This window comes from Anabas testudineus, chromosome 2 (assembly GCF_900324465.2).
Source record: "Anabas testudineus chromosome 2, fAnaTes1.2, whole genome shotgun sequence".
Taxonomy (NCBI): Eukaryota; Metazoa; Chordata; class Actinopteri; order Anabantiformes; family Anabantidae; genus Anabas; species Anabas testudineus.
In genome coordinates this window covers 23,680,113-23,690,019 of record NC_046611.1, presented here as the reverse complement: position 1 = coordinate 23,690,019, position 9,907 = coordinate 23,680,113, and the positions used below count along the sequence as shown (strand labels likewise).

Sequence of the window (9,907 nt, the reverse complement as noted above, 5' to 3'; positions counted from 1 at the left end):
TCTAAGCATGTATGATTTTGTCCACACTGGATAAGTGACAAGATAAAGTCAACTCAGTTAGTGTGCACATTAAAACCCTCAACTGAACTCAAATGTGCTGTCGAAGCATTTATCAGATGGTACTGAAACACCCCAGAAAACAAAAGAAAGTACAAATTTGGGTATTTCATGTTTGCTGTATATGTATTACAAAGTGTGCAAACATAAAGTACAGCGGTTATAGATAAATACAGAGGTGCAACTAACATTTATCATTTATCCATTCTTAATTATTTAATTTATCATGAAGTAATGCATTGCGTTGGTTATAGCAAATCAGGACTCAAGTACAACAATTCAAAGTTAAACAAATAAAAATGTGCCTCTAATTTCTCACATAAAAATGTCCCTGCTTTAAAAAATAAAAAAAGTTAAAAAGTTGATATTTTTGTTATATTGCTGCAACAAAAATTAGACATTTCTGTTTGCCAACAGCAGAGTTAAAATAATTTGTCAAAAGTCAAATGTTAAGTGCTGTATGTTGATGCTTTGGACTGCAACTATAGAAACCGTATACTACAGCAATTACTGTCAAGATGAAAAAGTGTGTGAATAAGGAAAGGCAAATGACAATTTCTGTGTATAATTTAATTAACTTCAAGCACATTCACATTAATCAGTTTGTCACTGATCATGTTTATTTACATTGAATCAAAGACACCACATAACACCATAAAAACCTTTAATCAGTAGTAAAAATCTATGCACAGTGAACAGAGTGTAATCTATTAGACAGTTTTACCTTAGAAAGAAACAAATACGAATTGTTACTTATAAAGTAACAGCAAATGTGAGTTTGTAATAATGTATAAACAATACCAAGTTATATTATATGATTAAAATCTCAGTACTGCTAATGTGTCATCTCTTACATTTACCCTGTAGTTTTGGATTTGTAGTGAAGATGTTGGACTAAAGGGTAGAATTCAGTTTGGAGTCATTTTACTTCTTTCCTTCTTTCTCTTCCCACTCACTGTACCCTCCTTTATAATGTCTCGCCCTGAGAAAAAACAAAACAAAGCAAAGATAACAGCTTAATATCTTACCACTATTATTGTAAGGTTTTTCCTACTCAAAGGTCGTCCAGCAATCAACAGAGGGACACTGTACTTTACCTGCACTGCCAGGACTAATTAATAATTAACAGGATGCAAAATATGCCATTTACTGTACAGATGTACAAAATTGTTGGTACACCTCTGTTAAAGAAAGAAAAACCCACAGTTAAAAAAAAAAAAAAAACCCTAGAAAAGATGTAAAATAATTTGACCACAGGGACATGTTAAACTGACGTCTGTCCCGTAATTAGCTTCACAGGTGTCTTCAGACTTGTAATCAGTCAGTCTGTCTATTTAAAGGGTGAAAATTGGTCACTGTGCTGTTTGGCATCATGATGTGTACCACACTGAACCTGGACCACAGCAAGCTAAAGAGAGAGTTGTCTCAGGATATTAGAAATAGAAATGATAGACAAACATGTTAAAGGTAAAGGCTGTAGGACAATCTCCAAGCAGCTTGGTGTTCCTGTGGCTACAGTTGCACATATTATTCAGAAGTTTAGGGTCCACGGGACTGTAGCCAACCCTCCAGGACGTAGGCCATAAGAGGAAAATTGATGACAAATTAAAGAGACAGAAAATAGAAATGGTAACTAAAGAACCCAGAACAACTTTCATAGAGACTAGAGGTAAAATCCAAGGTCAAGGTACATCAGAGTCAGGTGACCATCAGTCATTGTTTAAGCCAAAGTAGACTTAATAGAAAAGGACAGAGGGAAGACTCCACTGATGAAAGCAAATCACAGGTCATAGTCCTCCAACAGCATGATAAAAGCTAAAACACAGCTAAAACACCTAAGAATGTCTGGGAACAAATCACTGGACTGTTCTGAAGTGGCCTTCTACGAGTCCTGATCTAAATCACATCCTGATCTTTAGTTGCCCATTAGGTTATTAAAGGTGACATCATGATTTTTATGGGGTAATTAAATACATAGACTATATCCAAACACATGTATACACTCCCCTCCAGAAAATATTTTAACAGTGAGACCAGTTCCTTTATTTTTACATTAGACTGAAAACATTTGGGTTTGACATCAAAAGATGAACATAAGACAAAAGATCAACATTGCAGATTTTATTTCCAGATGTTTATGTTTAGATGTGATAAACAACTTGAACCTGCCCATTTTTCATGTGAGTAAAAGTATTAGAACAGATTTAGGTTGTAAATAGTGAATAATATAATATTTAGTTGCAAACATTTCCATTCTTCTTTTGTGACGCTTTTCCAGGCTTTCACTGCAGCCTCTTTCAATTGTGCGTTTTGGGTGGTTACTCCCTTCAGGCTCCTCTTTAGCAGGTAAAATGCTCTATAGGGTTTGAGACTGATCCATCTATGATCAATGTTTGTACAATAGATACAAACAAATGCTTCTTCTCCCCCATAGACTGGTTTTCATGTTGGTTACACCTCTTAACTATAAATGCAGTCTGAACAGGCAAAACCCCAAATCTGAAAGTCAGTGTAGACATTCAGTGCTGTTTACTGTTTTAATAATCAGTGTAGGACACACCTGGGCAACAAAACACACCTGTCAGTCACATGTTCTAATACTGTTGCCAACATGAAAAATGGGTGGGTTCAAACAAAATGAGCTATTTTCTAAGTTATCAGATCCAGATGTAAACATCCGATATCCATTGTCAAACCCAATGTTTTCTGTGCGTCTATAGCAAACATAACATAACTGGCCTCACTGTTCCAATACTTTTGGAGGGCAGTGTATATGTCATATGTGTAAACAGGTGGAACTGTTATTTACCTGCTAAACCCCAGTTGATGGGCGATTTCCAGAGCGTTCAAGCTCCTTTTGCCAGTTCTGCAGTGAAACACGATGTTGTCATCATTTTTCCCCGGAGCCTCCACTTTAAACTTCTTCTGAAAGTGCTTAGGACCCAGCTTCAGGGACTCCTCGAGGGTGTCCACTGATGTTCAAGTCAGCACACACACATAAATAATATGAAATAACATACAGACCAATCAAGACTACTTTATACATGATCTTCTACTTACATGGGATGTTGACGGCGTCTGCAATGCGTCCAGCCTGGTATTCATCAGGATTTCTCACATCAAATAGCTGAATATTGTGGTTTGCCAACATGGTCTTCAGCTGCGTGTATGTCACCACATACCGAGGATCTTAAGGAGAAACAGGAAAGTTTACACACACACACACACACACACACACACACACACACACACACACACTTCAGTACTAATTTTAAATTCACCTATTCACACCAGTTGGAGCCTGATGCCTGGAATAACTTAGCTTCCCACTGATTAAAATATAACCCCACAGTGAAAACACACTGGAGCTCTCTCAGATACTCAGATACTGACACCAACAAGCAGCTAATCTCCACGGGGGTTCATTCAGAGTTGCAGTCTATTTTAAAATCACCTCATTTCACAAGACAGACAAAAGTAATATCAATCATTTAGCCAATTTAAACTGTGCCAAATGCATCAAAACATTCTCAGTAAGATTCCTTCTCCACAACCAGTCACTGTTTTCCTTCAAAACGCTAGAAGAAAAACAAATGTTCTTGTCCTGTCCAAACTGTTCTTGTCCTGTCCAAACTGTTCTTGTCCTGTCCAAACTGTTCTTGTCTGTTCCTGAACTCCTGGTTCATGCTGGTGATTACATGTCAACCAGCAACAGTGAACGCACCAGCTGTGCGTGCCAAACCTCTTGACGGTATCCGCCATGCGCCATGTGCAGCTCATCACATCTATTGACGTGATGCGTTTTCGATTAATAAGCACTTACACGTGTTACACGTCGAGACTAATCCCTCTGATTGGGAGAACCTGCTGTCATCGGCTTTGATTCACTCTTGGCGACAATGTCACCAAAGTAAAGAGATGTCTGTTCTCAGTAACGACCTCCAAGCTCTTCGTTTCTTAATTTCAGGAATACATCATCTAAATCCAGGAGGTCCTGGTTCAAAGAAACGGGGTTTCTAAACTTAAATGACTGCCCTTAAAACGACTGAACTCTCAACTGAGAGAAGGACTCTGAAGCTGAAGATGCATCAATAATCGATAATGTGAACCAGTGAAGCCACAACAGGCCATGTAACATTTTATAAGTGGCATCGTTTGCGTTTTCCTTGAAAACATACAACTGAAAAGTTCACTACTAAATAAAACACACACACACACACATGGAGGACACTGACTGGGCTGTTCAAACGATTCCTGGCTGACAGTAACAACTACATACCAGAAAATACACATTTTACCGTTGTCGGATGCCTCTCCACATTTTGGACCAGACGATGTAAAAGTCCGAAAATACGAACCGAAAGTGGGACAAGCTTTGCGGTTCACTTCCGCAATAGCCTGGCAGAAAGTCCGTGATAGCACAAAGGACATCATCATGACGACTAGGGCGCCGTGCGGACCGCCGTGAAGCGCGCTCATGGCTCAGGATCAAGCTCCACTCCCTTTACGCACGTCTTCTTCTGCTCGACAAATGCCGCCCGCCTCAGAAGGAGCAGCTCCTCTTGTGGTAGGCGTAAACGGACTGGAAGGTCTGTCTCATCACTGGACAGCTGGGTTTACTTCTGACATACGATTAAAACTTTAGAACAAATAAGACAACGACATCTGTCAGATGATGCTGTGGGCGGCACCGCTGAGACGTGAACGAGGAGATCCTCACATAGGCAGTGAAGGTGGTGAGACAACGAAGGAGGAAAGAGGAAATGATTTTGGAGAAGCGATTGAAAAATCAGAGGTAGTGAAGGTGTTAAAGGTGTCGATCACAAGGTCATAATGAGATTTGCTGAGCACTGGGTACTTCTGTCAATGAGTCTGAAATTGGTGTTTCAAAACTAAAAACCAAAAACTAAACAGGATGGTGATATCCATATGACAGAGGTGTTGAGAGATGGAAATTAGTTTGATTGAACAGAAGCGACTGTCTGGATAGATAAAACAAACAGGAAGGATAAAGTGTACAAGTTGTACAAGTTGTACTGAAACAGGAAATAAGTGGCGTCATTTCCACTTCCAGTGGCACTATTGATGAAATCAAAGCAAACTTAAAAGGGGGAAGGTGAGGAGTGCTTAAAGGTGGAGTGAGGACAAATAGCAGATATTTAATTGTTTTTGATGAATTAATTGAAAATAAAATGCTCCTAAAAAGAGTCACTCTCTTTTTTAGTTACAGTGTTAGAGTGTGTGCGTCAAAGTTGACGTGTTACAACTCGCAACGTTTTGAGGAGATCACGATTATGGTCAATGAGATCACAAAGATCAAACATACAGGTTTATCAGTTATTAATTATTGAACTTCTTGTAGGAGAAGATCTGCATTACTGCCTCCATGGGAAGCATGAAATGTTAAAACGTCTCTGAAATTTCCAAATCTGTATAAAAAAGTATGTGAAATGGGAAAATGGCCAGGTGATCCAGAAAACTAGGGAATGATCCTTCAAGCTTAGTGAGTAATGGGTCAGTAACCTTTTGCTGTTGCTGAACTTGCCACTTAATTCCCTGTTTTTACAGCGAGTTATTTATGAGTCACAAAAAATGGAGGTGTGTGTATGAAAATGGCTGTAAATCCTGAATGGTTTTGTCAAACCCTTGAGTTAAAGCTGCGAGTCTTGACTTCACTCAAATCTCAAGTGTTTGATTTCATATTTGATGTGTTGTTACTGAAAACAAATGCCAAATAAATAAATAAATAACAAAATAAATGAATACAATCAACACAACAGGAGTTATTCACAAGAGCTTAATAAAAAGTGAGACCACACCTCCTACAGAACAAAAGAAACTTAAAACAATCAAATGTGGACTGTTAATATGTCCGTCTGAATGAGTCAACCCCTCCAAATCATATAATTGTTCATTTTCCTAAAAGTGCAGGTCAGGGTGGAGGATCAGCAGCAATCTTCCATTTAAGCTTATTAATCAACCCCAGAACTAAATAGTCATAGTTATTACTCATCTGAGAGCGTCACTCTTAACCACTCCTGTTTGTTATGTCTCTTATTCAGAGGTTATAAGTGACTGGTCAGATGTTCTGTCAGAGTTACTCAAAACCCTCTTTTATCTGATTATTTATAAGTAACTTTTGAATTTACCATAATACATCTGACATCACCCAGTAGAGCATTTAACTACAGGTTATCTGAAAATGCTGTTATCAGTTTTGAGGACAAGATTCTATTGACTTTACTTCAGTTTCATGTACCAACACAGAGGAAGGCAGTCATCTTATCGTTACGTTGATAACACCGCAGCCTCACTGCGTATGATACTCAACATCATATGCATCAGAAGAGGCTAACTCCATGGTACAATTAACAAATCCAAAGCTTAAAGCAGACATCACATTTTTCAACACTATAAATCACAATTACTTTTCTTGTATAGAGCATCTACTTACAGGAACATGGATTTCATATATTGGACATCACAGTCAAGTTTCTTACAGTTTCTAAATTTGCCCCACTTGTCCAGCAGATGTCCTCACTGGATCTCCTGTAAGTTGTCAGACTTGTCAGTCCTCCTTCATTTATTCACCAGTCTGCCTGAAGCTGAAATGGGCTGTGTACATATGTATCTGCTGAAGTGGACCTACAGGTTGTAGGACGATTTATCTTCCAAACCTGGGCAGGTTTACAATTCTTTTAAAGGGAGGGGAAAAATGTGCTAGAGGGGCCACACTCTGAGTGCACTGGTAGCCTAATGGTTTTTGTGCATGCTGTGTAACTGCAACTTCCCAGAATCACGTGTGGCTGGAGACCTGGTTGCATGTCCAACTCTCTCTCTCTTCCTCCCTGTGTTTACTGTCTGCCTGTTTAGTGTCAATTAAATAAAACCTAGAATGCCAAAACAAAATTTAAAGTAAAGTGTATATTATTCATGATGAACATGTTTTTTCACTGTAAGAGGTGCCGAATAGGCAAAATAAATAATAACCATAATAAATAACTACATTTTGCTCTGCATAGTCAACAACAAATACAGTAGTAATAAACAGTTAGAGATGAATGGAGGTAACATCCATCCCGTGCAGAGGTTATCAAATTTTATAGCAGAGCCTGTGCCACTCCTAGCCAACCCCATGCCCAGTCTGACACAGCATACCGGGTGCTTCAGTGTTCTTTCGCTGGGAACTTTGATCAATATAAAATCAAAGGTATAGTCCAGCCCTAATGTGGATCAGCATGTTTACCCACAGGATCATCAGTAATGGTGGGTGATGGGCTTGGCTCACAGTCGGTGTGTTAGTTCATACCAAAAGCCTGAGGTCAAGGCCATGTGCAGAACAGACATGTTATTGCACACCAGCCTCCTAAATACTTTTCTTTATGGACCTTGTGACCAAGTCAGAGGCACACTTGACAAATAAAACACTTTGCTGGATTTAGGGGCTGAGCCAAAACCAGCTAACTGTTGAATTACTGTTTCAGTGAGCAATGTAGTGAGTGACTGGCAGAAACAACAGAATAGTGCAAGGACTCTGACTTGAATAGGTTATCATATAAAAGTGCAATAGGCAACTCAGTAAAAGGCTTTAATGTTATTTTTCAATGAGATCACTAATGTCTTCCTCCTGCTAAATGTAGGTTTTATAAAATTTAGAGCAAAACTACTTAGGTCTCTTGCTATCTTGCAGCGGTTTGTTATGGAACAGATTCAACACTGACATATTTTATGTTGTTTTTTTCCGCTAGTGATTTGCATATCTGTTGTAATGGAAAAAACAAGCTTTATAACTTATAACATCTATGCATCAAACTCACACAGACACAATAATATAACAGCCCCATGAGCTGGTTTGTAATTTGAAATTAACAACCAGCAAAGGTTTACATGAACAAAGACTCATTGGCATACATCGACCAGTTAAAAGTCTGTGAGGAGGGTTGAGGGGAGAAAGAAATGCACTGGGTTAGTTTTACATATTGTTCCTAAAGCTGAGTGCAGTCCCCACAGCGTCCTCCTACTTCATCCTTCACAGCCTTTCCTGTCAGATGCCCTGCAGACTATTTAGATACTCTGCATGACTGTTTGATCTCCTTACACTGATAAAATCTTCAAAGACAACTTATCATGTTGTTATGAACATGCAAACTCCACACAGAAAGGCACTAGTCAGTCTTTCTTCATTTATTTATTGAAGCTGACTTGGGCTGTCTGAGCCTCTTTAAAATTGTCAGATTATTATTTCTTGTGGTAGCATTATTCATTGTTTGGGATATGTTAACTAGGTTTGTTTGTGTGTATTTTATAACACTGATTTTCATTTGACTTTATATTGTACAGTTTGTACAGAGAACAGTTTTCACTCCATATTAGCTTAGTAAAAATAGCTTTAAAATAGTAAAATATGAAACTTAATTTGGCCACAAACTTTCCTATTTAACAATTATAAAGCTATTTAAAATAAGCTTTTAAACTGACTATATACTATCGATCCACATCCTTAATTTAGCCATCTTTAAGTCTAACAGGTATTCCCACATGAGGACTTGTTTTAGTCGCGCTGAGAAGACACTGCTAAAATTATGTAGAGAGACAGGAGAGAACAAAAAGAAATGCTACCACTGATTTAACACTTTACATTCTTCTTGTTTAAAGTAAACATTTTCCGGGCAAACAAAGACAGGTCTAGGAAATACTGAAAATCCACATTTTGCTCATTTTTGTGTACATATTTGACTCCAGGGTGCATGTAGAAACACACCAAGTATGTTAGAAGTACACTCCCACTTCCTTTTTGTTTCCTCGCTACGGCAAACTCACTCTGAAAACAGCTGTAGCACAAAACCGCAGAGCTCACTTTATGAATTTATGTATAAGCACAGAAGTCTCTTTTTATGCAATGATCATTTAATTTCTTTTTGTATTTCCCAATTCACATAATCGTAAGCTATCTATTAATAACTTAGCTTTTATGTTATTTATCCACATCTTCAAGTGTGGCTGACATTCCCAAGTGAGGGCTTGTTTTAATAGTACCACTGCCAACATTATGTAGAGAGGAAAAAGAAGGAACTGCTTTAACTTTTATCACTTCAAAATACTTTTCAAGTCAAAAGCAACTTCTCTCAGAATGTATGTACAGAAACCAGTAAATTATTATGGTGTGCATTTTAAATTCAACTCAAACAACTTTCTAACAGTATGTAGTTGTTTGTTTATCAAGTTCAGTTCTCTGGGAACTTGACAAGAATTATATTTTTATAAAGAATTGAAAAAGGGAAAGGAGTAACCCTTCCCACTGATGTATCATTGTGCTACTGGGACAATCGTACCAGATAATGTGACAATTATATTGTATATAAATATAAACATAGCTATTTAGCATACTAATATATAAAGGTTTGATCTAATATAATTTCATATTTTATGACCAAATCTAGTTAGAGTTGAGTTGAGTAATGGCAATCACATTTATATTCTGCTTTCATGTGTTTTCATGTAATCTAAATTGCTGACCATAATTAATAAACTATCTCTTAAAACATTGATTTAGTCTTCTAAATTCTCAACATTTAAAAATGGTAAAACTGCTGAATCTATTAAAAAATGTTGAAACAGCTGACTGTGACACTTAACAGACTGTAGCCTAAGTAACTAAATCACAGTGCATCTGTGGTTGCCCTCATGCTGCATGTTACGTGCTAGAAAAAACCCATCCTTTTACTTGTTGGTCATATGCCAACTGTTTCCTTGAGATTACTGTTCCTCTTTTTTGCAAAAAACTTGTTGCATGATTTTTGTTCCTACTATTAAATAAAATAACTGATCAGCTGGTAATTGATCTTCGTCT

General features: G+C 37.7%; 1 protein-coding gene across 1 annotated transcript; it reads right to left on the bottom strand.

The window, feature by feature from the left end:
• Positions 1-606: 606 nt before the first annotated feature.
• Positions 607-4,712, bottom strand: si:ch211-161h7.8 (thiosulfate:glutathione sulfurtransferase). The gene is made up of 4 exons (XM_026364160.1): positions 4,356-4,712; positions 3,118-3,246; positions 2,867-3,029; positions 607-1,039 (listed from the first exon to the last, which is right to left on the bottom strand). Exons 1-4 carry the CDS (start codon positions 4,534-4,536, stop codon positions 982-984), a joined length of 531 nt encoding a protein of 176 aa, XP_026219945.1. The 5' UTR covers positions 4,537-4,712; the 3' UTR covers positions 607-981.
• Positions 4,713-9,907: the final 5,195 nt, after the last annotated feature.

Bases quoted from the DNA above. Each gene is read 5' to 3' on its own strand.
- si:ch211-161h7.8 (XM_026364160.1), bottom strand. From the start codon at position 4,536: ATGAGCGCGCTTCACGGCGGTCCGCACGGCGCCCTAGTCGTCATGATG. The intron at 3,030-3,117 runs GTAAGTAGAAGA...CTTGAACATCAG, and splicing joins AGACGCCGTCAACATCCCAT to TGGACACCCTCGAGGAGTCC. The intron at 1,040-2,866 runs GTAAATAACAGT...GTTTTTTCTCAG, and splicing joins CATCAACTGGGGTTTAGCAG to GGCGAGACATTATAAAGGAG.